The 27,190-nt window shown below is 32.5% G+C and overlaps 3 protein-coding genes and 1 long non-coding RNA gene across 5 annotated transcripts; all 4 read right to left on the bottom strand.

Moving 5' to 3' along the window:
- Positions 1–6,143: 6,143 nt before the first annotated feature.
- On the bottom strand, positions 6,144–7,196 carry LOC125419113 (uncharacterized). The gene is made up of 2 exons (XR_007238095.2): positions 6,608–7,196; positions 6,144–6,481 (listed from the first exon to the last, which is right to left on the bottom strand). It is a non-coding gene; the product is annotated as an uncharacterized LOC125419113 (long non-coding RNA).
- Positions 7,197–8,620: 1,424 nt separating this feature from the next.
- LOC125418821 (hydroquinone glucosyltransferase-like) lies at positions 8,621–10,476 on the bottom strand. Its single transcript, XM_048463443.2, has one exon. The coding sequence runs from the start codon at positions 10,254–10,256 to the stop codon at positions 8,832–8,834; it is 1,425 nt and encodes a 474-aa protein (XP_048319400.1). The 5' UTR covers positions 10,257–10,476; the 3' UTR covers positions 8,621–8,831.
- A 6,296-nt stretch (positions 10,477–16,772) lies between these two features.
- Positions 16,773–17,815, bottom strand: LOC125418323 (uncharacterized). The gene has a single exon (XM_048464185.2). The coding sequence runs from the start codon at positions 17,572–17,574 to the stop codon at positions 16,996–16,998; it is 579 nt and encodes a 192-aa protein (XP_048320142.2). The 5' UTR covers positions 17,575–17,815; the 3' UTR covers positions 16,773–16,995.
- Positions 17,816–21,626: 3,811 nt separating this feature from the next.
- On the bottom strand, positions 21,627–26,425 carry LOC107430092 (probable GABA transporter 2). 2 transcript variants are annotated; one of them, XM_016040886.4, is made up of 7 exons: positions 25,977–26,425; positions 25,633–25,863; positions 24,674–24,771; positions 23,395–23,581; positions 22,830–22,960; positions 22,331–22,567; positions 21,627–22,221 (listed from the first exon to the last, which is right to left on the bottom strand). In XM_016040886.4, the coding sequence occupies exons 1-7, from the start codon at positions 26,068–26,070 to the stop codon at positions 21,832–21,834; spliced, it is 1,368 nt and encodes a 455-aa protein (XP_015896372.2). In that variant the 5' UTR covers positions 26,071–26,425; the 3' UTR covers positions 21,627–21,831. The 2 variants fall into 2 exon arrangements, with proteins under 2 accessions (XP_015896372.2, XP_015896371.2); XM_016040885.4 differs by lacking the exon at positions 25,977–26,425 and having other exon boundaries at positions 24,674–24,733; positions 25,633–25,857.
- Between the last annotated feature and the right edge of the window lie 765 nt (positions 26,426–27,190).

The following is a 27,190-nucleotide window of genomic DNA, read 5'->3' as shown; positions in this document are numbered from 1 at the left end:
TCTTCCCTCTTCCTTCTTTCTCCCTCTCGGCTCCATCGCGTTTCTCTTTTTTTTTTCAACCATATGAAGCCACACGCACCTGATGGGGAGGAAGAGGGGGAAGATTCCGGCCATCAGCCGGAAAATGGTGGCCAACCGTCCCCGGATGCGGCCGGATCGGGCTTCGTTGCTGGCGATGGCAAGATTGGCTCTGTCGACTATCCGGCCACCACTGGCCAAACTGATACTCCTTTCCATCTATTTTGGACCTCCTGAGCTCGATTTTGAGGTCCATTCAGCTCAATTCCCTGTCGTTTGAGAGATACGACAAGTTGAAGTTCGGCCGAAACTTCCCGTCCATTCTATCGGCCCCTGCCGATCAAATTGGGTCCAATAAAGATCGGTAATATGATCCTCGTCTTCTTAGCTTTCCATAGGCACCTTATTTGTGAATTTTGGACAACGTTGTGTTAAACCCTCGGATACGGGATATTATTTATCCGAATAAAATATTAATTTATTTGAATTGTGTAATATTGTTGTTCTAGGAGCACGTGTGCGTCGTGGAATTAATCCCATAGAGGATCTTGGGTTAATTGCATGCTCGAAGTGAGTGACCCACCTTCAAAATTAATTTGGGATGTTAAAATATATATATTTTGTGTTAATTGGTTATTTGAAAAATATGTTTGATGTGTTGAATATTTAGTAAATTTATACTTGGAATTTTGATGCCAAAATTTAATGGAATTAAATATTTGTACATGATAAAATATTTTGGTTTTAAGGAATTTGAGATTTTGGTAATTATTATCAAATTTTATTGTTGGAATATTTCATAATGGAATATTTCAAAAATATGTTTATGTGTTTAATATTATGAGAATTTCGATCTAAAATTGTATTGCCAATTTATAATGTTTTTAATATATGTTTTGGTGCCAAAAAAATATATTTGGGAATTTAAAGAAATTGTGGTTTTGATTTATTTTAATTATTGTTATGGTTATTATTCAATTATTGTGCACAATTTTATGAATTAATTATATATGGAATTTATATGGTTTTCAGATTATTGATTTAAATTGATTTTTGAGAATTTGAGAAAAATATGGATTTAAATTATTATCTTTCAAAGATATTGATGCACTGAAATATTAATGGCTTGACCTTATGCCATTGAAAAATTTGTATATTCAAATTGATGGATTTGAACTTGATGGATTTATAATGATGATTTAAAAGAGAATGTGGAAAATTACGGGTTTAATTTGATGGAATAAACCCGATGATATTTATGAAATTTTGAGATTTTGAAAAATATGATTTATGATTTATGAGTTTTTAGATGCACCATACACGTACTGGTGTTCTGTGTATATGGATGTGATTAGTGCGCATATGGATATGATTAGTGCGCAGGTGGGTGTGAGTAGTGTGCAGGTGATTTATGGGGTTGTCCTGTGGTTGCCATCGGATGAGGGTAAGCCACCCCTTCATGGCCGGGACACCTGTTAGCAGCGGCACCGTGGGACACCAAGCGGACGTATACCGGTTTCTCTCTTTAACCTCCTGTCTGGCGGTGCTCGGGACGCTGGGTGCCGTTGGCGCCACTGGTATATAGTGGGTGCATCAAGTGGTTTTCGGAACATGATTTTCAAAATAAATATTTTGAAATTATATTTAAATTAGAATGTATTTAATGTTGTTTTTATTATTTATTTCAAATGGAAGTTTTAATTTGATTTAATTTTTCCTTTGCTTAATTATTCAATAAATTGATTTATTTTAATTATTTAATTATTTCATGAATTGTTTCAATGTGAGTTTTATTAATATTTTGGTATTAATTGTTATAACATGAATTAATTATTTAATATTGTTATAAGTTATTTTATTTCAATTTATTTCATTATAAATTTGGATTATTTAAATTTTTATTAAATTAATTATTCCTTGATTTTTGGGGCATAAAATATTGGATTTTACGAAAATGTTTTAAAATGGGAACTTTTCCAACGGAGTGAATGGTGAGGGTTTTAAGAGAAAATATTATTTCATTTCAATTATTAATTATTTATTTATTATTCTTAATTAATCAAGTGTACTATAATTATTATTACTATTATAATTTTATATTAGATTGGGTTACTCACTGAGATGATTAACATCTCATGTTTTCAAATTCCGTTCCCGTAGGTCCAAGTTAGTCGACGTTGATTGTCCGGGATCGAACTCGACGTCTCAGTTCATTGCTGAAAGTCCAAGAGAAGCTTTTCCTCCCTTTTTCCTCTTCATCTTGTATTGCTTTATCTGTCATTGTATTAATTTTATAATTATTTGTATAATGCTCTGTATACTGATTGGACACATATTTATTGAATCATATATTGATTCCCTGTTATTATTTTGGAGTGCTGTAAATTTGTGGAAACAAATTGTAGTAATGTGGGAGGAATAAGATGGTGTATATAGAAGTGTATTTTCAGTGTAGGAAATTTGTGGTAAGTCCAATCCTTAGGAGAGGTTCTGCCTGATTTTCCATTGGAAGGTCCAGTAGGGTTTCCCTGGGATCAGGGCTTGTCTAGAGTTTCGGTGAGAAATTTTAGACAAGTCCTGACATATATATATATATATCTATTAAATTCACTATAAGAAATATTATTGTTCTTCAATAGACTCTTTTGTTTTTTGATCTTCTTTTATCTTTCCCACCTCCACTTCTCCTTCACCTCCCTCGCTCTCTAAATTTATTTAAAAAATGGCAATAGAGCCATTACAAAGAAACAAAAAGAAGCAAGTAATCATAGAATAATTATAGAATAATAGAAAACATAGACAAAATCCACACCTTTAGAAACGTAGGGATAAAAAAAGCCATTTTTTTTCCCTGCTTTTATGAATCTGCTTTGGTTTTGCTATCTCTCTATTCATCAAGTTCACAGGTTCCGTTTGTATTGTTTTCAATTTATTGTATTTTAATTAGGTTTAATTTTAATTAAATATAATTTTAAAATAAAAAATTACACATCAGCATTTTATGATACTTTATACAGAATTTATTGGAGAGAAATTATCAGAAAATATTATTTATTAAATGATAAGGATGCCACATAAGCATGAACACTTTCTAAAACTCATGCCACATAGACTTCAATAAAAATAACAATTGGAAATGCTCTTAGATTTGGATCATTAGCTTGAGTGAGGTCAAACGTGAATAAAAGAAAAGATTTATATATCATTTTTTTATTTCATGGACAAAAATTAGATTTATATATCATTTTTTTTTTTCATGGACAAAAATTTATAAATGTGCAAAGTGGGTTTACGTATGAATACAAATCCCTATTTCTTTTTTCAATTAAATTGGTTGCCCTAGGGCTAATACATCATCTCCACTAAATTCATCCAAAACTCCGATTATTGATTGATATATACACAATTGAAGCTCAGACTGAACCAAACAATGGCAAGCGCAAACTGGTTGGATCTTCCAACCGATATCCTTCAATCATCTTTCCAAAATTGGGTTCCGCTGATCTCATCTGCTTGAAAGCAGTGTCTTCTTCATGGTGCAAGGCTGCAATCTCCTGCACATCATCTCCACCGTGCTCACGGCTTCGCGAAACATCATGGCTCATGCGTCCTAGAAGAACACAATTACAGAAACAGCAGGCCGATGATTCACTGTGCTTATACGGTTTCGAAGAGAAAAAGTTTTATGAGCTCATGAACTTTTTCACTCTGGCTTATGATGATGAATATTCAACCTATGCGGTGGGATCGTCATTCGGTTGGTTGATATTTTTTTCAACAACAATATTACAAAATATCCTTTTTCTAGGACTGAAATTCAACTCCCATCCCTCACTGAAACTTTTGGAACATATAATATTTCTGTTTCTAAAGCCATCCTCTTGTCCGATACATCCACCTGCAGCTGCTTTAGGGTTGCTGTTTCATCTGCATCTTCAAATAGACTTGCAATCTTCATGGATGGTGGTGGCGATGATGATCATGATCATAATCATGGTACGTGGATAAAATTTGGTGACCAACGCCGATCCTTCAAGGATATAGTATATCATACTGATAAGCTCTCTATGCATTGGTTAGCAGAGGCTTAGTTGAGGTTTGGGACTTGGAAAATAATAATACTCTTATTCCTACACAGATCATATTTAACGATGTTTTGCTTGTGGTACAAGCTATTAATGTGAATGTACCACCTGATAAAACCCTACTAGCCGAGAAAATCTTCCATTTTTATGTGTTCAAGCTAGACTATTGTGGGAAAAAAAGGAAAAAGATAGATAGTTTGGGGGATCCAATTGTGCTTTTAAGTCGAAAACGAACATCAATATTGGTACCAGCTCAAAATAGTATAAGATATTGGAAAAATTCAATATACTACACGGGTATTGATTATTTGCCAGCTGGGTTGGAATTCGAGGTAGGAGAATACAACTTAGAAGAAAAAGAGTTGCAAAACCCTTTCATCACGTAACCAGGCATTTTTCATCACCCTACAGCTTGTGGATTGTTCCTAATCCTGTGCCTTCAGCTACCAATAATTTAGGTTCGCACATTAAAATGAGAATGGTGCTGAGACTTGTAAATGAAGATGTTGTTTTATTAGGTTCAACTCTACTGGCATCATTTTCTATTTATTTTTCTTGCACGCTAACCAAAACACTAGTACTGATATATATATATATATATATATATATATAAATATATCTATATATACACTCTAGATTCTAGAACGCCATTTTTTAAGATTATTTTGTTTTATTACTGGTTGATAATTTTTTTTCATATTGAGTGGTGCTTCGCTCCCTTTGCTCTATACTTTCGTGCTCTTTGCCTTAGTTTGAGGAGCGTGGGTCCAAAAGCTGAATATGAAGTATCAGAGTAGGACCAAAGTGGATTACCCAAAAAAAACAAAAAAAACAAAAAAACAAAAAATGACCAAAGTCTTGGAGGAAAAGATGTTCTAAAGTCTTGAGGTGGTAGAAATTTGAAAATGTTATCATAATTGTGATTATTATGATTTAATTAATTAATAACAATTTATTAATTACATGAGTAATTGTGAGAGACATCACTCCAAACCACAAGTTTAATTTATTTTTTACTACAATATGTTAGTCCTATATATATAACTGCTATTATAAAGGAAATCAGTCGTCAAATTTATATTAGTGGTTATAGATGATTGTTGCTCATCTTCATAAATTTTCATATATATATATATATATATATATATGTTTTATTCATTATTAAAAATATAAGAAGGTACAAAAACAAGGTCTTAACTATTGGTGCCTATTGGTGGATGTGTGTTAAAGAATGCACTCTCCATTGATTAGTGGCATTTGACAGGGTTTGTGTCATGGGGTATTGTTCTTAGTTATTTTGCCGGTGGCATTGTTCTTATTTTGGCAGAGTCTATATTATGTTCATGTATACCAATGTAGAGTCCTAATGGCCTATATTTTATATTTGGGAAGAATTAGTAGCAATTAACAATTTATTTTCTGCCTTCACGAAGTTCACCAATCATAAGCAGTGTTTTGTGAGCCGAAAACACAAGATGAGGGGTTTGTTTTTTTTTTTTTTTTTTTTTTTTTTTTTTTTTTGTTTTGGTTATGAGGCAAGGCATAAGTTCTAAAGCAATGGGGTATAAGATTTTCGAAAATTAAATTTTAATATTAAAAAAAATTAAATATATATTTAAATTGATATGAAATTAAAAATAAATAAAAAAATAAAAAAATTTGAAAGTCAAAATAAACCAATTTAAATTTCTATGAATATAAAATTGATAAATTATAAAAAAAAATATAAAATAAAACATACACTTCTAATTATAAATAATAATTTATATATGCATATATAAAAAGCTTAGCAGCTTCTAAGCTCACCATTTTTGAGCGGGATGGAGCCAATTCCAAATTGGATATCTAGAAATTAAGCCCCAGTGCTTTTGAAGATTTTTCACAGCTTCCAGGAATTTTTGCATCTCAGAACAATAATAACATTATATATGTTCCATCAAAATTGTTCTGAAAGTAATTGACAGAAAAATATTCCAAAAAAAAAATTCAAGTAATAATAGGCATCATCACCTTTCAAGCTAAAGTTCAAAAATTATACAATAAAAGAAAATAAAACTTGTACTTTTTTTCATTTTATAAGAAAGAATTTCATTAATCAAAAGCTACAGTAGCAATCAGATAAAACACACCCTTTCATAACAAAAGGCTATACATATCATAAGCTTCTACTGTATATAGAATATAATTTTCAGAGGCGAAAAGCAAACTACTCAATTCGAATTAAAAATTTTACAACCCCCAAGAACAATTAACAAAGACTTTAAAATATGCAATTAATTATATCACACAATTGGTACCTTCTACAAGCTCCTCCAACAATGACAAAGGTCCATCCTCCAGAACCCAAACGACCTTGATGATATGCTACTTTCAAGTACCTAAATCAAATGGAATTCGGAAATTGAGAAATCAAACATTTGCACACCAAAAAAATTATTCGAAAATGTATTCGGAAACAAGAAATCGAAAGCAAAATTTAAAAGGAAGGGGCTTAGTTTACGAACCCTAGATTTACGAGTGCCGGTGAAGGAGGAGGAAGACGATCGGCTCCGGCGAAAAGAGGGTAACATAGAACCGGTGGCTAATGTCCTGCCGGATTAGTTTAATGACGAGCAGGTTGTGCATTTTCTCTAACTCCACCAAAGACTTATCCATGCCGGAGCACAAAACCCTCATCGCCAGAGGTAGGTCGGGCAAGCTTGGCTTAGACCTCCTTTTCAGGGTTTTTGCAACTCTGTAATCAACAGGCACGCTGTGGATAACCCGGCGTCCCAACTCCCAGGGGTGAAATTACAGTGATAGCCTTAGACCATACCATACCACTTTTGATTCGAATGCCTCATATTGTCTTTCAACCATTCTTTTTTTTTTCGGGCACCAATTGAATTTGGTGGCTAATATGAGAATTTTCAAAGTTTGTGAAATAACATGCAAAATGAACAATAGTAGAGGGGACAAAGCCTATAAAAAATAAAAAATAAATTACAATGACTGCATCACAATCTCATTTTATACATACCAAAGATATATTATAATATAATTTCTTTTGACATACAATAATTTGGAGGATGAGGAATTTTTTTTAGCTCCAGAATCTTCACACCAATTGTCATGCCTAGTGGCTGTCTTCTTCAAAACTATAATACATATATATATATATATATATATATATATATTGTTTTGGGCTTCTGAATATACTATAATATAATTGAAACAATAAAATAAATGAACTTTTGCATACGTTCACCTTGTAATCCCAAAATTATCTTTGAAAAGCATATATAAAGTGTAATAAGTAAAAATGGAGAATAAATTTCAATTGAATTCATTATTTTACCTAAATCTTGAGCAAATGAACCTTTCTCTTATTATTGTAGTTATCATTATGATTAGCTTTTTTAAAGTTTTTTTTTTTTTCCTTATCAATAGCATTGTGCTTGTTTCTTTCAAAAAGAAAAGAAAACATCGTGGTTGTTGTAGTCAACATTAGTGGTGCTTCGCACCCTTTGCTCTAATAGTTTCGCCCGCTTTGCCTAGAGTTTAAGTGATTCAAAAAGCTGAATATGAAGCTTCAAAGAAGACCAAAGTAGATTACCAAAAAAACAAAAGAAAAAAGTGGGACCAAAGCATTCGATTAAAGAGGTTCTAAGTCTACTTATGACTTGAGGCCGTACAAATTAGAGAAATAATTCATTAACGGCAACAATTTATTACACGGCTAATTAGGAAGACATCCCTCCAAATCACATGTCTGATTAGTCTTTTAATTTAACATGTTTGGAGCAATAATATATTTATATATATATATATATATATATGTTATTACCCAAAAAAAAAAAATGTCTGAAAAGCCTCAGTAAGAACAAAGTACGATCACTTAGATTAAAATAATGACCCATTTGATCATTTTTGGGCTCTGAAATATGGGTTTTAAAATCAAAAATAGCTGCTCTCAGCCTATCCATTCATGTGTACAAAAAATGAGAAATTCATAATGCCCCCATTTATTTACCAAAAAAATTATAATTCCCCATTTGATTTTTTTTTTTTTTGGGTAAAATAATTCCCCAATTGATTGCTCACCTACTGAAGATTCCGAATCATTTTTCACACTTTCATCTAATGACCCTCCATACCTTTTTTTTTAATTTATATTTTTGAATAAATGCTTCTCCATATTTAGTTGGGTATACATGCACGTTTGTCCATCTGAATGAATGAAAGCAAAGTTGCTTTAATTTCAGCGAAAAAAGAAAGCAGAGTTGCTTCATTCATCAAAAAAAAAAAAAAAAAATTGTTGCTTTTACGGACTTTTTTAAACAAAACTAAACTGAAAAAAAAGGTGGATTTATTACTAAAAGTTTTCTCCAGATAATAATTTTTTGTTGCCACCTTTTTTTTTTGTATTTTTTTTTTTCCCTTTTTTCTTTCTTTTGAAGATTGGTGCCACCGTCTTTGGTTGCAAAGCCTAGAAGTAAAATTATATTCAACCAAACTATGCTGTACAATATGTCGTATACATAATAATAGCATTTGACAACGAAGTACATGTTTTAGCCAAAAAAAAAGGAAAAAGGCAACTAAGTACATGAAATTTCTGGTGTTTTCTTTGCAACTCAAGCCTGGCATATGAGGTGGCTAGTAGGTGGATTTCAGAGACTAAAAAACAGAGAAATTAAAGAAGATGCAAAATAAGCATAGAAACCAGAGTTAATAAGATATTGGGGATTAATTTTTGTGGGTATTCCAAATCTGAGCAACCTCCGCAAGTGACTTTGTAGAAGACCCCTCTTTGCTCAAAGCCATTGAAGCTGCTTCCTTGAACCTTTCCATCCTGTCCCTAAGCAATTTTCCTTCTTCTCCTTCAATCAGTCCCTTTGCATACTCAGCAATTTCTTGGCGCCCAACCAGACCTTTATCATTGACTGTGACCCTCACAGCAACTTTCAAATCATCGGCCAACAAAACAGCATTCATTTTTTGCTCAGCATAAAGTGGCCAAGCAATCAAAGGCACACCATGAACGATGCTCTCCAGCACAGAATTCCAACCACAGTGGGAAACAAACCCACCAGTGCAACCATGGCTAAGAACCTGAACCTGTGGTGCCCAAGAAGGGACAACCAATCCCACTTCCTTTGTCCTTTCCAAAAACCCGTCGGGTAGAAAATTAGAAACGTCGTCGTTTTCCACGCTCTGGGCGTCAAAGTAATTTCCATGCGCAGCTTTCTTTGGCCTCCGAACCACCCAAAGGAATCTCTGACCGCTCATCTCCAATCCCAAAGCCAACTCGTTCAATTGCTCATGAGAAAGAGTTCCACCACTCCCAAACGAAACAAACAACACCGACCCTTTTGGCTGCTTATCCAGCCACCTCGAACACTCGGACTCGGATCTCCTATCGACCTCAGACCCGACCCGAATCAAAGGTCCAACAGAGTAAACCGGTGGGTTTCCTTGAATTCCTTCTTTCAAGGCCTTGAAAGCACCTGGTTCCAAATCCGCAAAACTATTAACCAAAATCCCAGAAGCGTTATTATACAACTTTGCTATATGAAGAACCATTTTATAGACCTCGTTTTTCCTATCCTGAGCCGGATCCATGAGATCCTTTCCATGGATAGGAACACATCCGGGTAACTTAACCGGTTCGGGGATATCCCTGTACTCACAACAGTAAGTTTCATCAAGTTTTGGAAGATAGAAAGCCAATGACAAACCCATCATCGATGAAGGAATGAATATATAGGGAAGCATGTCGAAATCTTTAGTCAATGCTAGAGCATCCGCCCCTAAGAGATCGACCAGCAGGGCGACTAAACGAGTCGACTCGTTTAGTACTGTTAACGAGTCTCTTAGAGCATCAAGAGAACGGATCAAGCTGAGCACGATTCTTGCCTCAATCGGAGCGTTGTCAGGGAGATCGTCGAAGCTTACATGTGGAAGAAAGATGGAGGATATGGTTTTCGGTAAGGATTGAAGGAGTTTCTTATGGGGTTCCATGGATGATCCGTCATTGGGAACTATGAAGGTGATGGAAAATTTGTAACGGAGTACGAGTTGTTTGGCTAACTCAGCGAGTGGGATTAGATGACCCATTCCTGGAGTTGGGACAATGGCTATATGTGGAGGTTTGTTTTGGGAGTCTTCCATGGCTGTTTTTTTGGTGCTAGGTGTTAAAGTTTCAGAAGGGTTGTGGAGTATTCTTATGGAGAGGATTTAGGAGCAAATGGGAATGTGAAGAACTTTTGGAGCTTAAAAATTTACTACCAGTCTACGCGACGACTGAGAGAGACATAAAAAAGAGCTTTCAAGTGGACAGTTAGTTAGTAAGTAACCTGACATATGAACATAGATTTTACTGGTGATAAGTGTAAGATATTTATCAATGCAAGATATTTATGAATGATGATAAATATAATTTTTTTTTACTTTATTGAGACTTTCAAAAACTTATTAAAAAATAAAAAAAAAATTTGTACAGCATTTCTTTCTTTTAGATAAAATAAAATATTTGAGATGGTACACTTTGGAATGTCTCAAGTTAAAAAAGGTTGTTAGGGATTGGAGTAGACTATATATCAACTTTATCGTTTTGCAAACCTCCAATCTTATTATGACCTATGCTTTTATTCCAAATGCTAAAATTAAAAAATATGTAAGAAATCTCTTCAAAAACCACAAGCAGGTTCTTTATCTCGCACGCCTTCATATTATATACTAATTAGTTGTATGGCTATGGGGGATCTGGACTATGGAGGGGTAGCTTGGTTTCGATTGTTATGTCCCAACTCTCATAAATTCAAGCACTCCACTTTATCATCTGTTCGTGCGTTTGTGTGACTTGACGTGGGTATTTTTCGACTTAATAAAATTTTCCTTGTGCAATTAATTAAAGATCGATGCTAATCCTTCAATTTGATTTATATGTGAATTTCTGTGAGAGGTTGGACCAAACTCTCAAAAAAGTATGGTATGCACGCAGTCCAAGGCATTAGTAAGACACTAATAAATCCCTTATAAAAAACAACTAGCAGATTCTTTATTCCGTACGTCTTTATATTATATATGTTAATTTAATCTTATGGAAAAAAAAAAAAAAAAAAAAAAAAAAAAAAAGAAGAAGGAAAAGAAAAGAAAAGAAAAGGATATAATAGATGTGAAGGAAAATTTAACTAGGTACTACTACAGATGTGTTGTCGTTATTCATGTCCCCCTAACTTTTTTAGTATCTAACATTTTAGCAAATTTATTATAGGGAATTTTATTTTTGTTCTAATTTCTATATATATATATATATATATGTCTTATTCTGGTCATAATATAATTAGCATGCAATCTGAATAAATGTCAAAATACACACACACACACATACATATATTTATATATATATATATATATAAATGCAATTAGGTTTTAGCCCATTAGCTTGAGTGAGGTCAAACATGAATAATACAAAAGATTTATTTATCATTGATTTGTTTTTTTGCATGGATAAAAGATTTATATATCTGCAAAGTTGGTTTATGTATGAATACAAATCCCTATTTCTTTTTTTCAATAAAATTGGGTGCCCTAGGGCTACTACATCATCTCTCGCTAAATTCAACCAAAACTCCGATTATTGATTAATATATACACAATTGAAACTCAAAGTCAAGGGGGGAAAAAAAAAACAAAAGGAAACAATGGCAAGCGCAAACTGGTTGGATGTTCCAACCGATCTCCTTCAATCAGTCGTTCCCCTGATCTCATCCGCTTGAAAACAGTGTCTTCTTCATAATGCAAGGCCGCAATCTCCTACACATCATCTCCACTGTACTCTCGGCTTGCGAAACACCATGGCTCATGCTTCCTGGAAGTACACAATTACAAAAACATCAGGCCGATGATTCACTCTGCTTAATACAGTTTTGAAGAGAAAAAGTTTTATGAGTTCAAGAACTTTTTCACGGGGGCTTATGATGCTGAATATTCAACCTATGCGGTGGTATCATCGTTCGGTTGGCTGATATTCCATCCTTTTTCTAGGACTGAGATTCAACTCCCAACTCCCATCCCGTATTGAAACTTTCGGAAGATATAATTTTTCTGTTTCTAAAGCCATTCTCTTGTCCCATCCATCTACCGGCAGCTGCATCTTCAAATAGACTTGCAATCTTCATGGTGATGGTGATGATCATGATCATAATCATGCTACGTGGATAAAATTGAGTGACCAACGCCGATCCGACAAGGATATACTGTACCACAATGATAAGCTCTATGCATTGGTTAGCAGAGGCTTAATTAGTTGAAGTTTGGGACTTAGAAAATAATAATACTCCTACCAAAAGTTTTGTCCTTAAACACAGATCATATTTTACCAAATCGTAAATATTCTGCTCGGTGGAATCATTTAACGATGTTTTGCTTGTGGTACAAGCTATTAATGTGTATGTACCACCCGATAAACCCTACCAGCCGAGAAAATCGTCCATTTTTATGTGTTCAAGCTACCTTACTGTGGGAAAAAATGGGGAAAAAAAAATATAGTTTGGGTGGATCAAATTGTGTTTTTAAGCCGAAAACGAACATCAAAGTTGGTACCGGCTCAAAATAGTTTTAAGGTATCGGAAAAATTCAACATACTAGACGGGTATGGATTATTTGCCAGCTGGGTTGGAACTCGAGGTTGGAGAATACAACTTTGAAGAAAAAGTTGCGAAACCCTTTCATCACGTACCCATGCACTGCTTATCACCCTGCAGCTTGTGGATTGTTCCTAATCCTGTGCCTCCGGCTACCAATTTAGGTTTGCACATTAAAATGACAACTATGGAGCAGAAAGTTGTTCGTGAAGATCATGAAGATGTCATTTTAATTACACCATTCGGCTACCAGTTTATATACGCACATTAGAATGACAACTATGGAGCTCAGAGTTGTTAATGAATATGTCATTTTAATTTATCTTTTTATTATTATTTTTTTTTTTGCACGCAAACCAAAACACTAGCTTGTACTGATTTTTTTTTTTTTTTTTCCTCTTTCTTTCTCGAATGTCAAGTTTTTAAGTTTATTTTGCTTTAGTAATTTTTATTGGATATTGCATGAATTATCGATTAACCAAATTTAGTTATTGGGTTTATAAAGCAATATATACATGTACTTGGCATCTTTTTCCAAGAAATTTTGGTGGATCTTCTCAAACCGAACTTCCAAAATTAGTCCAGGTCCAAATTGGCAAAATGTAGTACCTATTCGTTGAATGCAATGGCAATATCGCCTTTTTCATACCTTTAGCAGAAAAAACTTCCAAATATAAGTTTGATTGCTTTCATGCCAAGCTATTAATGAAAATTGCCTTTTCATTCACACCTGTTGTATTTTAGACTCTGTGCCAAGTGATATTTTAGATCTGTATGCTTCTGATAAGCTTGGGATTGGCCTTAGGGCTTAGGATGTAATCCTCCTTTGTTCCCGGAGGATTTTTGTGCTTAATGCAAGGATTTATTCACAATATATATATATATATATATATAATGTCGATTGCTCGAGGTCATATATCTGAACCGTCCAATAATAATAATAATAATAATAAGTAGCATCCTAGATCTAAAATTGTATCCTTAATAATTTTACCAATATTTAAAAAACAAATAAAAATATAAAAAGGCCTACCTACTATTATTGATTAACTTCATAAATATGTGGCCCTATTGGGCTTTAGGAAGAGTTCCAATCAGTCCCTTTTTTTTTTTTTTTTTGGGAAAATAAAATAATTAGTTTGCATCCCGACATTGTACGATCTCGTGTGGGCCATTTCTTAATGGGTTCAGTCTCTTTCAAAATTTGAAAGGCTTCTAAACCAGGCCTATAATGGTTTAATATTGTTTGGCCCACTTTAGTACTTCTATGAAAAAGAGAACGAGAAGTTCACCTCCGGATTCTAAAATCTCAAACCGGGAAGAAAGAAAATTATCAAAAATAATAATAATAAGGGGAAGAATTACCCTCACTTTAGGTACTGATATTAATTGCTAATGCTTATTATTATTATTATTATTATTAACTGATTTAGTATTATGAAAAATGCTTATTCTTACCATTGGAGCACCAATATAATTTCTATACCATATGATAATTTAATTAATTATTTCAAAAAAAGTGCATTTTCTTATATTAGATTTTCGGTTAAAAAAAATCAATACATAATAGAATATATTCAATTAGTATTTCTCATCTCATCAAAAGTTCTACTGATAAAAAGTTATTTTTGTTTAGGATAATCAAAGTTCAAATTCTCCACCTTAATATCAAAAAAATAAAACAAAATTATATTAATATCTCATTAATTCTCTATTGGGTTTCCTAAACAACAGAGCTCAAAGTTGCTTGAAATGATCGGCATACTCAATTTAATATGGTCAACCGATCAATTCTATACTTATGTTATTAATTGCTCTTATACAAATTACATACTGTCTCTTATTATTATTATTATTATTATTATTATTACTGAAGATCTATTTCTTTTTTTTTTCTTTTTTTTTTTTGGGTGAATTACTACTAAAGATCTCATACATATAATAGAAGGGTTAGACATTGCCACTGGTTGCTTCTGCTAAAACGCGACCTTTTTATTATTTCAAATAATTTAATTACTATATATATATATATATATATACATATATTTCTTGTGAACTGGGACGAGGAAAACGTGCACAAAATTATTGTTTTCCCTATCTAAACTTGTAACAGAGGCTTTTCATTAATTAGCTCCCTAGCACTTTTAAATATTGTTCAGCTGATTTCTTAAAAAGTTGGAGGAATTAACCGACTGCGCAATACGAAATAAATAATAAAAGTGTTCGCAAATAATAATAATAATAATAATAATAATAATAAATGATAAAAGTGCTCCACATTTAGAGGATATAGGATTTTTTTTTTTTTTTTTTTTTAGAACATGTTGTTTTAAAACTGTTATAGAAGACTACAAGCCAAGGTGTGCCCTCAGAGTCCATTTAATTATTGAACATATAGTCTGTCTTTTATAAAAAAATCTCTTGCTATATTACATCAATATTGTTTACATATATGTAAAAAATAAAATAAAACACAACTAGATTCACATTAGCTAGAGTACATGATGGTTTTACCATCATGTTTTAAAATATTTTTATGGTTTATGTAAAATCTATTTTAGGCGATTGGATTTTGAATTTCAACTTTTTAAACTTATTCAGAAATTGATAAAGATAGATATGATGCTAAAATTATTTAGGTTGACGAGTTCTATATAGGAAAAAAATTATATAGTTCCTAGATTATTTATTTTTACATGATTCTTTCATAAGATTTTGAAATCTAACAAATATTTCTGACATGAGTTTTAAATAATTGCTCTGATTTAATGTTTTAATTTTTTATCATTATTTTTGTTACATGTCAAAATTTTTTTAAAAGAACCATATGAAAATAGATGGTCTAAGGTTCACCCAATTTTATCTCCTCTTTATATGTTATGTTATATATATACAGTAATATCAAATTTATTTATCAAATAACATAAGTTAAAATATTATTAGTTAACATATTTATATAATATAAATATGAAAAAATGAATCTTAAACTGAATAAATTAATTAATTAATTAATTAAATATTATCACTTCAGTTGTCAATCCAAATAAATTCATCGTTTAGTAAATATTTAGTAACTCTAGTATTATTGATATATATATTGTGTGTATGTTAGCTTTTCATATGAGAGAAACAATATCAACATATATTTAGCTTTGCCCTTCATTTTCTATTTTCCATACAGATTCAGAAGTAATTAATGTCAAGCAATACAAGTTTTGGCCAAATATTTCAAGGGTTACGAATTGTTGAATTAAGGAAAGTGTTGTTATAGTTCCACCAAAGAAGAAAAATAAATAAATAAGTAAAAAAGGAAAGGAAAGTGTTCTTATACACGCAAAATCAAACCTTGTGAAAATTTGGGCATGTGTTAGGTTAGGCCCTTCTTAGAATTCAACACCCACAACTTAAGTGAGTTTTTGACCAAATTTTGAAAGCAACCAAAAGAAGATAACAGGTAAAGATAGTTTTGTTTTAAAAAAATTGGGCATGTAAAATGATACATGAATTATTTTCAAAAAGAAAAAAGAAAAAAAAAAGTGATACATATAAATTGGATTAAAGATGGTTAATGGAGAGTCATGCATGGATTTAATGCAATCAATTCATAAAGACCATCAAAGCATCTTGATATATAGTCATCTATTTTTTATTTTTATTTTTTTTCTATTTTGCTGGAAATGATATATAGTCACCTGACCGATAAGGGTGACCGTACTTCTGATTTTAATACTGAATGATACTCAACTTCTTCTTATTTATTACTCGTTACAGAAAATTTAAGTATTCTTCTATGGTACACATTGAATTCGAAATTGAACAAATATATGAAAATTTCTTTACCAAAGGAAATTAAACGAAAGAAAAACTTATCAGCTCAAAAACAAAAAAAAAAAAACATATTACTAAGATATTGACCTATAACCAGAATATATAAATCAAAGCAGTTTATATATTTATCCACCAAATATACAAAATTAAAAGTAGTTTATATATTAATTCAATGTCAAAAACCATGAAATTATCAAAATTGAGTACTTAATTTGTCTCTAAGCAACATGGCTTTATTAATAATTCACCAAAAACATGGCTTTATTAATAATTAACATCCTAAAAACTTAAAAGAAAAAGTTATAAATAAACAAAAATCTTACATACTATACATATATGAAACATAAAATTAATTATATGATGTAATAATTAAAAACCAAAATTCATAGTCTGAAAAGGAGGATTGATTAATTAATTAATATATAGAACCTATATCAAGCACATGAAATACCAATAGAAGCAGCAGTGAATCTCTCCGACCCTGTCCTCCTCACCAACGACCCTATCTCCGGCGAAAGCCCACCGAAATCGATCTCGGGAACTTCAGGAATAGTAGTAAGAGCACCGGACTTATCATAGACAACAAAAAATCCATCTTCGGATTGTTCTTTAACTCGGAAAACCGGATTCTTTGACTTGAAAACTGACCGGAGAAGTTTGTTGAGCGACCGAGAGAGCTTGGATGACTTTTTGTTAACCGCGGCCACGGTGGTGGTCGGTGCTGCCGGCGGAGGAGGAGGAGGAGGAGGAGGAGGAGGTCGTCTAGGTGGAAGAAGAGGAGGTCGGCCTCGGCTCCGATCGGAGAGATGAGGCATAGACATGGTTCTACAAGCTATGGCCGAATCAAGCTGGCGTTTGAAGGAGTTAAGCTCGAAAGAGTCATAGAGAGAGCTTCCACAGTCCCATACATGAGACTTATTCTTATTATTATTATTAATATTATTGCTTCCCAAAGATTTCTCTGATTTTACTGGATTTGGGTTTTCTCTGCTGTGTTCTTTAGCCTTTTCCATGAAAAAAAAAAAAGAGGAAAAGAGAGATAGCAAAAAATAAATAAACAAATAAAATAAAAGGGTTTTTGTTGTTTTAGCAGAAGATGAAGAAGAAGAAAGAAAGGAGGAGTTTGGGAGAGAAGGGTGTTTTTCAAATGTTTGGTGAAGATTCAAACGCGTTTGTTATGTCCTAAAAACTAAAAAAGCCTACCCCCTTCTTTTATATGTTCACGTCCTTCATATATTGACCATAGATTTCTCTCTACCTTTCTATTTCTCTCTTAACAATTAAACCCTCTGCATTTATTGTATCTATATCTATAAGATAGTGGGCTTCAACCCCACCCTTATTCTTTTTTCATTTATTTATTCTAAATTTTTTTTTTAATTAATCTTACAATATAATTATACATATATATACGATTCAATATCCCCAACTTTATAGGTCTCATGCGACATATAAAAGAGAGTCTAAGAGGTCTTTGATGGTGACCCAAGAGCTACCAAGATCATCAACAACGACTCTTATGTATTTTTTTTACATTTGTGGACCATCGTATATCAATTTTTCATGTCTTATATGGACAATATATTTTCTATATATATATATATGTATAGTATGTGATTCGACGAGCTTTGCGTGGTTGCAATAAAATTAATTAAAGGTTTTCATGTTGAAAAATAATTCCTTACATACGAAGATTATTTATTTCAATTCAATTGAATATAATTAGAGATTAATTGATTATTTAATATATAGGTCATGATCGGATCGTGATCTTATTCGGTTGGGATATTAATATTGGTTAATTTCTATGAACGTTAATCTATAATAAAGTGTTGTTAAGTGTCTTTTCCAATTCTCTTTTTTCCTTATCTTTGACCCTGCATAAATGGACATGTAGTATTTTCTGTTACACGTATTAATTATATATTGTTGATCAACTACATATGGTTGGAAATGCCAGCGACTGGTCTGAATGATATGTATATGCTATGGTAGACATACTATTATATACATTGATGAATCACATGGTGGGAATGATATATAATTAAATAATTTATATATATGTACACAAATTTATTCGTTTCTCAACTGCAAGAAAATTATATATTCATTTCATAAGTGATGCTTATCTGATTTTGGAGTATCATGGAAATGGTTGCTCTATTTGATCCATTTTTATTTTTTTATAATATTGAGTTAGTGCTCACTGAGTATAAATTAATTAGCATTTCTTTATATATACTTAGTTGGGTAACATGTCACGGAGTATACAGTGATTAAAGAGGAAAAAAAAAAATTAACATATCCATTGGCAAATTATATCTTTCAGGAAAATAATTAAAAAAAAAAAAAAAGAAGAGTGGAAATGAATTTATATATATAATTTTGAAAAATATATATACTATCTGTCAAAAAAAAAAAAAATTGCTTATCAAAGACAATTAATTATATTGGATCCAGATCTTCTATTTCATTTTTTTTTTTTTATGTCACTTCATTTAAAGATATTAAAAAAGAAATAAAATAAATTTAAGTTAAAAAATAAATGCTTTTAAGATGACTTGGAATTCTATGACCAAACGGAAAAGAATGGGCATAAAAAATAAATAAATAAATAAATAAATAAAAGAACATAATATGCTCATCCAATTACATTAATCTTACTCCATTCATATAGGTTGAAAGAGGGTAATTTTTCAATATGAAGATCAAGATAATTCGAATTCGATATCATTGTTTGCAAAAACAATAATTGCGATGCAGACTATTTGCCGAGGTCCAACAGATGATAATTAAGCATATATTATGCTAGTTTTATTTTGTAACCTAATTTTACTATTATGGTTTCTTAACAATACATAGAAAAATCAAATTCACACCTCATTTGGTCTAAAATAGTTGTGGCATCTTCAAAGACAGATATTATGTAGCTCAAGAGTTGTTGTAAATGATTATTTGAATATGATATGGAAAGTATCACCCTTTAACGTAAATTTTGGATGTGTTTTCCTATCATTATTTCCCAGTTGTGTATCAAAACCCAGAGAGGCAGACATTTCCCAGAACTATCACTTTCAGGGCATACTCTAATAATTCTGGGGCTTTAGGCCTACCTATAAAATTGGTCTTCTATAAATATCAAAAATCCATTTAAAAAAATAACTGTTCAGTAAAATATATGAGAATAAAAAATAATAATAAATAAATAAATAAAAGTAACTTGTTGCCTTAATGGAGAGCTTAGAAGGTGCAAAAATGGATTCAAATGGAAGACATAGAAGATGCCAAGATGAATTCAAATAGGAAGAAGAAGGGTGAGAGATAATAATGTGTTATGTGTTAAGACATGGTCATTTAACCACAAATTATAGCCCTACTGCAGAGAATAAAGGGAAAATTATGATTGTTTTTCATGAAAAATTTTACAGCATTTAAAAAAATTTAATTACTATAAAAGTAGGGAAAAGAACTAATAAAAAATAATTATTTTTTAAAAAATATTCAATGCTATTCTTTTAAAATTTTAAAAAGAGACCTTGGCTAGAGAGTGATATCAATATCAGATGAACTTTAAATATTAGTATGTTTTAGATTTGCCTCTTATAAAAATTCTGCCTATTAAAAAACATAAATTGTTCTTATTAATCCGTTGTTATTCCTTCTTTCAGTTTAGATGATAACCATAAAAGAAATTTTGAAACTAAAGAAATGTCTTGGCCTTAATTTGATTCTCATTTATTCTGTAAAAAGAATGAGACTAAAGCTTTTAATTATGAAAAAAGAATGGGGGATCTTCTTATAAAGTATATAATTGACTTTTAGTTTTTAATACTTTTTCGTAGCCATTCTTCATCCATGTTTTTCAACCCGGTTTGTATGTTATGTTTGAACAGGAAAAAAAAAAAGGAAAAAAAAAAAGGGAAATTACTACAATTCAGAGACAGATAATCAAAACCCATATCATCCTTCAGCTGTCAACAATTCCAAATGACGTTGCCAAATAAATTAATATATATTCTCTGTTTTTTTAATGTCTTTTGGCGATAAACTCGTAGACTTTTTCTTTTTTTGTCTTCTTTTTTGGATTTGACGCAATTGGAAAGAAACCCAATAAGTTGACAAAACAGGCATATAAGGAGGAAACCGAGGAAGATGCCAAATGTATAGCCTAATGTTCTTTGCTGTCTTTTTACTTTAATTTTAACAAGTGAAACCAAGTAGCGCACACACCCCACAGCTCGGCCCCATATCTAATAAGTTCACATTTATACATGATCCTTGTTTGCTTTACATATACTATTATATATTTCCAATTTGGTCGCATTATATTGGACGTTTATTTAAAAAAAAAAAAAAAAAAACCCATGAATATAGGAAGAAAATCTGCATTTTCTGCCTCCAATATTAGAACAGCTGGGCCATCTTGACCAAACCCACATTTTTTCCAGTCTCTAAATATTATAACAACTCACCTGTTGTGAAAAGTAAAGGTAATTAATTTGGAGGAACCTGGCCACGTTTCATGACTTTGAGATGTTCATCTTCCAACTCCTTTCTCTATGAATATGCAAAGCACAAAAAATTGCATCATTGTCTGTAGGTTTTGGGCTCTGCTAAGGAACATGTATATATATAGTTTCAGGGAAAGAACAGTATATCTGCAACAAGGTCTTCTCTCTTTTGGAGATTTCCCAAGAAGGCTGCATATAATACCTACTAGTTTGTCTCTTTCTATACTGAAAGGACAAAAATGTCAACATTGGAGTGTTTATCTAAGTCTATATGTATCGACTAAAAAACCTGACTATACAGCAATAATAAAAAATTTAAAAAAAGTGATGAGACATTGAACAGGGTCAAACTCAGGACCTAGCAATCCTTGCTACAGTGATTAATAGACAAAATCGATATAAAAACCTGAATATACAAGCAATAAAAAAAAAAAAAAAAATTTGATGAGGCAATAAACAGAGTCAAGTTCAGCACCTGGCAATCCTTGCTCCAGCAATTGAATACACATAATTTTTGTGCTAGATTCAGTTTTCCCATACCCACAAAAAAATAATAAAAAAATAACTCTGATTTACTTTATGGATCACCATAGAACAGTGGAATTAATCTACAATATTTCGGTCTCATATCAATAGTTGCCTATTCTATTATACAGGAATCAGTGAAAAAGTGAGCAAAACATGTAACTCATCAAGATTCTCTACCAAATCATTCGGAAAAAGTAAGTTTTCTACTGTGCTGATTTGTACATGTTAAGCCTATTCGACAACATCATCACTAAAAAGCTTGAACTTGTTGGCATCAAGAACCAATTTTCTTATAGAAGAGAATGATCCCATTATTCCTGCACCTGTGAACACAATGATAATAGAGATGTTGATCCAAAAGGTGAGGGATGACTTTGAAGGCTTGTGAGTCTTGTTGTATAGAAGCATTGGGAGGATGAAATCTAAAGGAATGAAACCAATTGCTCCTACCACCCCACTAATGTCTCCAAAGAATGGAAGCATTGCTGCAAAAAACCCACACAGCATCATATACAATGTCCTAAGAATTATCCGAGGAAAAAGGTTCCTTTTCGAGAACATCCCTTGTTTTACATCAGCTGATTTCTTTTCCATGATCTCATAAGCAACTTGAGAATAAACCTGAGTTAATGTAAGATGAAATAATTAAGACTAGGAAATTAGAAATTGTAGGGTGCTAAATTGCTTATAACATATCTCCCTGCCCTTCCAAATTGTATAATTGTCTTACCAGTCCAATGGCAAAAAGCTGAAGGAGAACAAAGATCACAGCTAATCCAAGAACCCAAGTTGGAGCCAAAGCAGGTCCATCATCTGGCATTAGGGTCTCCAGGATGTTCGAATTAGATTTGTTGCCAAATACCCAGTAACCTGCGACTGCAATGGAGTAGAAAGTAATGGAAATTACAGAGTAACACATCAGAAGGCCTTTTACCATCTTTCCAGTAGCAGGTGGAGCCAGAGTTGCCTGTATTGAATGGCAAGGAGAAAATTCAAAATCCAGAAGCACAACAATCAAAACCAATATTGCTCAACCTTAATTGTTTAATATTATTTATTATCATTACACACCTGCATATTTCAGCAGGATTTTTAAGCAGTTTAATCAAACCAACCAGATTATGCAAATAGGTTCTGCCACCTAGCCCCTGAAGAAGGAAACTTGAGCTAGGAATTTTATTTACAGCTAATGAAATGCTAGTTCCAAAGTATGCTGGATTTTTAATTACTTGTATTTCCGGTAGTATCCCATTCCCAAAAATGGCAGCTAATATGGAGATGGAAGTGAAAGCACTGAAAACCCTTGCTGACTTTGAAGATTCTAAAGAGTAGTCCCTTGGTGGGCCATTTTTTGAAACACCTGCAGGACAAGGTGGAAAGTAACTTATGTCACCAAAAGTGATTTAAGAGAGAAATTCTTTGAAAAACACTTTTTTATCTGAGTACAATTGTTTTGCATAGCAGCTAGCAACTTGGAAAAAATTAGATCTCACTTCCAACGATTACAAAGCAGATCATGGCCAACTCAATAAAACATATCACTTAATGAACAAAAAAGGAACTTCTAACATGCAAGTTGCCAAAGAGAACCTATATAGCCTATCTGTTATGTTTAGGAAAGGTGGATCACTAACCACAAGTCCAATTATAAGTAAGAATTAGTGCATGGCAAAGATCAGGGCTAAATATGAGAATGTCTAAATAGTTTCCTAAGATTTTCCTCTTCATAACAAATAATGCATATGGGAAATTATATATAAGTTCTGTGATTGAAATATTAAGGATTTTTGGTACCTGCATTGATACAAGCACCAACCACAAGGAATGTGTAGCCCAAGCTGAGAAGCAGTGAAGCCAGGTTGATGTGTCTGAGGGAGTGGAAAGTTGGAAGCTGAGACAGGATTATCATTACCGCTGTCACCATTGCTATGAAATCGTACAATTTCAGGCTTCCATTTGGAGAAAGTTCTGAATACATGATCTTTACAGCACATAATGGGATAAAGAAAATTATTAAAAAATAAATAATAAATAAAGGAGAAGCAAAAAAGCAAAAGATTGCTAATTAATATAAATAGAAAGCAAGATTCAATTACTATTATATTATTCCCCCCCAGGATTAAGATATCGAATACCCTTAGTTGTTCCAATTCATTCTCATTAGCTTTGGAATTTTGGAAGTTTGCCAACATTGAATATTGATTTGTGAGACAATACTTATGATCAGTTATTACTATGAAGGTTTCTTTGTAGGTATTAGCTAAGTAAAGGTCAACAATATCCCAAGCAATAACTTGATAATGAAGGCAAAAATTTTGTTCCTATACCATAAATGAACAAAGTCCTGATGGGTCCAACTATGTATGAGGCTTATAGAACATAAAATCTTGAGCCAGTTATCTCAACAAATTTTAAGGGTTAGACTTCCACAAACAATATTGCATTTATCCATTTATAATATATATATACCGTATATATATATAAAGCACCGTTGTGCGGTGGTAGGTTGACGATTTAATACAACTGAATGACAACTTCTAGTAACTATTAATTATTTTGTTTTATCAATAAGGCCATTACAGAAATAATTGACATCTGAAAATGAGTGCCACTCCTTATTCATGTTATCCAATCTGCCACGAAGCCCTCCAATTTCTCTATCTCGCTCATCGTTATTGTGACTAAAAAAATACTAATAATAAAATTCAAAAGATCAGTGGGACCCTAATCATTTGAAAAATAGACCAAATGGGTGAAAATAATTGATCCTGAAAGTATAAATACAAGTTCCCTACTTTGCACCAAACACCAGAATCTGAGAAGCATAATTACCTTTTTCCAGTCCAGAGATTATATCTTAATAATTTCTTTTAGGTCATGATTAAATTATGAATGGACAATTTTCCTAGTTGGGTAGGTAATATGGCAAAGATAGGTATGATAAATTTGGCACGAGAAAAGCTTAAGTTCATTCAAAATCATTCAGAGAGTAATTGAGCACTATAAACACAGTCCCTGAAGGTAAAAGATAAAAAAATTTAAAAAAAATTAAAAAAAAAAAAAAGCACAGTACCTGAAGGCATTGCCCAGCAAGCAAAATTGCTCCTATTCCAACACCAGTATTTATTGCTGTCTGAATGAATATAACAAAATAAAACATCCATCCTGAACCTATTTAACAAAGCCAGAAACACACATGCCTTGTTTACTTTACATATAAAACCCAAAAGTAAAATGAATTAAAAAAATTAAAAAAATTCTGATAAACACTTTGAATTTTCTACCGACTGATCCATCATTATGGCAGTTGGGCTGGGGCTACATAAAGTTTTTTTGAAAAATCAATTTTTGCTATGCCAACTCAAAGAGATATATATGGGTACGAAACACATTTACCTATTGACATTTAATATAAACCTACTTAATTGCTTCCGGTCTTTAACTATTTTTTATAAAAAATAAAATAAAATGAACTGACTTAATAAACAATGAATTTCCAACTTAATTGCATTTTCTTGGAATCCAAACAGAACAATTAATGGGTATTGCATTTTGTTTATGTTATGATGACGATCCAATGACGATAGTAATAACAAATTGGCCTAGATTTGGGTACTTGTATTGCTTTAGCAGAAGATCTGATGTACCCTATCAATTAACACGTGTCAGAATCGACGAACAGTTAGTAATTAACCATGTCTATATTGGAATGCCACGTGTCACACAAAATTAAAACTTCATAAAAATAAAAGAAAGTCAAAATCGTTTTAAACGAATAATCCGGGTTGTAGATATCCCTCAAAATAAAAATAAAAACAAAACAAAATAAAATTCGAGTTTGGATCTTGGAGTTTTTCCACCACATGGCCTGAAACTTGGAACGAACGAAAAGAGCTTTTTTGCTTTCTAATGATGCTTTTGGATTCGCATTCAGAAACCCAAAACAAACGAAAATGTTTTCAATATTTTTTTGGAAGCCAAACAATAAAAAATAAAATAAAATAAAAAGATAAACGAAATTGATGAGATTACCAAGGACGTCAGCAGCGAGTTCACGGAATCGGATGTGGCGGCGACCAGCTTTCTCACAGTGTTCAAGCACCCTGGACATGAGATAGTAAGCATAGAAGGTGACCATCCCCATAACCGTCAAGCACAGAAACCCTAACCCCCATCCCAGCCCTCTGAATGCGTATGGCAGAGTCAATATTGTCGGTCCCACTATCGCCGTCGTTAAATGAAACCCCGCATGCCACCATTGCCCTTTTTTTTTTTTTTTTCCCATCAAAACAAACAAGAATTCATTTTATTTTCCTGCGAACCAAACACGAAAAAAGAGAGAGCGAAAAGAGTGTGGCAGAGAGAATGATGATCACCCTTTGACTCGAGGACGAAAGCCGCTCCGGCGTCGTTTTCGCGGATCGTCGACTCGGGGAATGAGTCCGTTCGAGGAGGTTGAGATTGTTCCATTGATAATGAAAAAGAGAAGATGTGCAGGTTAAGGATGATCACCCTCTCCCCCCCGGTCAAGGCGTAAGTTAGTAGTAGAAATTAGATCATTTTGGAGGGAAAAGAAGCACTAGTTTTCTTGTTGTTGATCTTTGGGCGTGTCAAAAGCACTCCCCGAAGACCAAAGCTAAAGTGCACCGAGGTGAGCTGTGAGCATCTCTGCCGCCCCAAAAGGATACGAATTAAAATATTAAATAAAACGAAATAAAAATAAAATAAAATAAAATTTCACAATTTTTGATTGGGTTTGGAACTTTGGAAGAAAGAGTTGGGATGCGGTTTGAATATCTAAAAGGTAAGGTTGTCAATAAACTGAAACTGGAAAGCAATTTCACATATTTAAAAAAGGCTTAATTACGACATTACCCATGTGTTTTGTCTGCATCTTCTACTAATATTTTAGGTGGTTTTCGGTAATTTTAATTGATTAAGCATATGGATGAGTGAAAGCAATCAGACCATTATATTAGTTATACGCATGTCGTCATGTATCTCAAAGCCTTCTTTGGTTGGAACAACCACCAAAACGTAAAACGGTGCGTGCCCGCAACATAGCCATCAGCATCATTGCGTGTGCATATATATATATATAGTATGATGTAAGACTTGCTTGTGTAGCGTAAAATATTATACAAACTTTTACTACAATGGGTGACATGGCCCATCTATTCCAGTAAGTTTGGTTATTACATATAATCCGATGGAGGAATCCCCACCATAAGTTGGACAATATTGTAATATATATATATATATATATATACACACACCAAATTTGATCAGCATATCAAGCAAGTAGATATAAGACCCAGCTGTCAAAACTCAAATGTCCTTGTTGTGGATGGTGTTTTGCTTTTTTTTTTCAACTGTTGTGCTAATGTCAATTACCAATGATCAAATCCATTCACATTTCCAAACTCCAATAAAAACAGAAAAGAAAAAATGAAATTCCATTTCACATTAATTTGGAATCACATCGCGTCAAGAAACAAGTTGACAATCAAACAAATGGTCAGCAAGTATTTATGTAAGATTTCAGATAATTTGCTTTGTTTTCCTTCTACCCATGGTTTTGGTAAATTCC

Source organism: Ziziphus jujuba, chromosome 6 (assembly GCF_031755915.1).
Source record: "Ziziphus jujuba cultivar Dongzao chromosome 6, ASM3175591v1".
NCBI lineage: Eukaryota > Viridiplantae > Streptophyta > Magnoliopsida > Rosales > Rhamnaceae > Ziziphus > Ziziphus jujuba.
The sequence above is the reverse complement of the archived record's forward strand: the minus strand, read 5'-3'. Positions and strand labels throughout refer to the sequence as shown.

Bases quoted from the DNA above. Each gene is read 5' to 3' on its own strand.
- LOC107430092 (XM_016040886.4), bottom strand. From the start codon at position 26,070: ATGGAACAATCTCAACCTCCTCGAACGGACTCATTCCCCGAGTCGACG. The intron at 22,568-22,829 runs GTAATTAAAAAT...CATTCAATACAG, and splicing joins GGATACTACCGGAAATACAA to GCAACTCTGGCTCCACCTGC. The intron at 22,222-22,330 runs GTAAGACAATTA...ACATTAACTCAG, and splicing joins AGCTTTTTGCCATTGGACTG to GTTTATTCTCAAGTTGCTTA.
- LOC125418323 (XM_048464185.2), bottom strand. From the start codon at position 17,574: ATGGAAAAGGCTAAAGAACACAGCAGAGAAAACCCAAATCCAGTAAAA.
- LOC125418821 (XM_048463443.2), bottom strand. From the start codon at position 10,256: ATGGAAGACTCCCAAAACAAACCTCCACATATAGCCATTGTCCCAACT.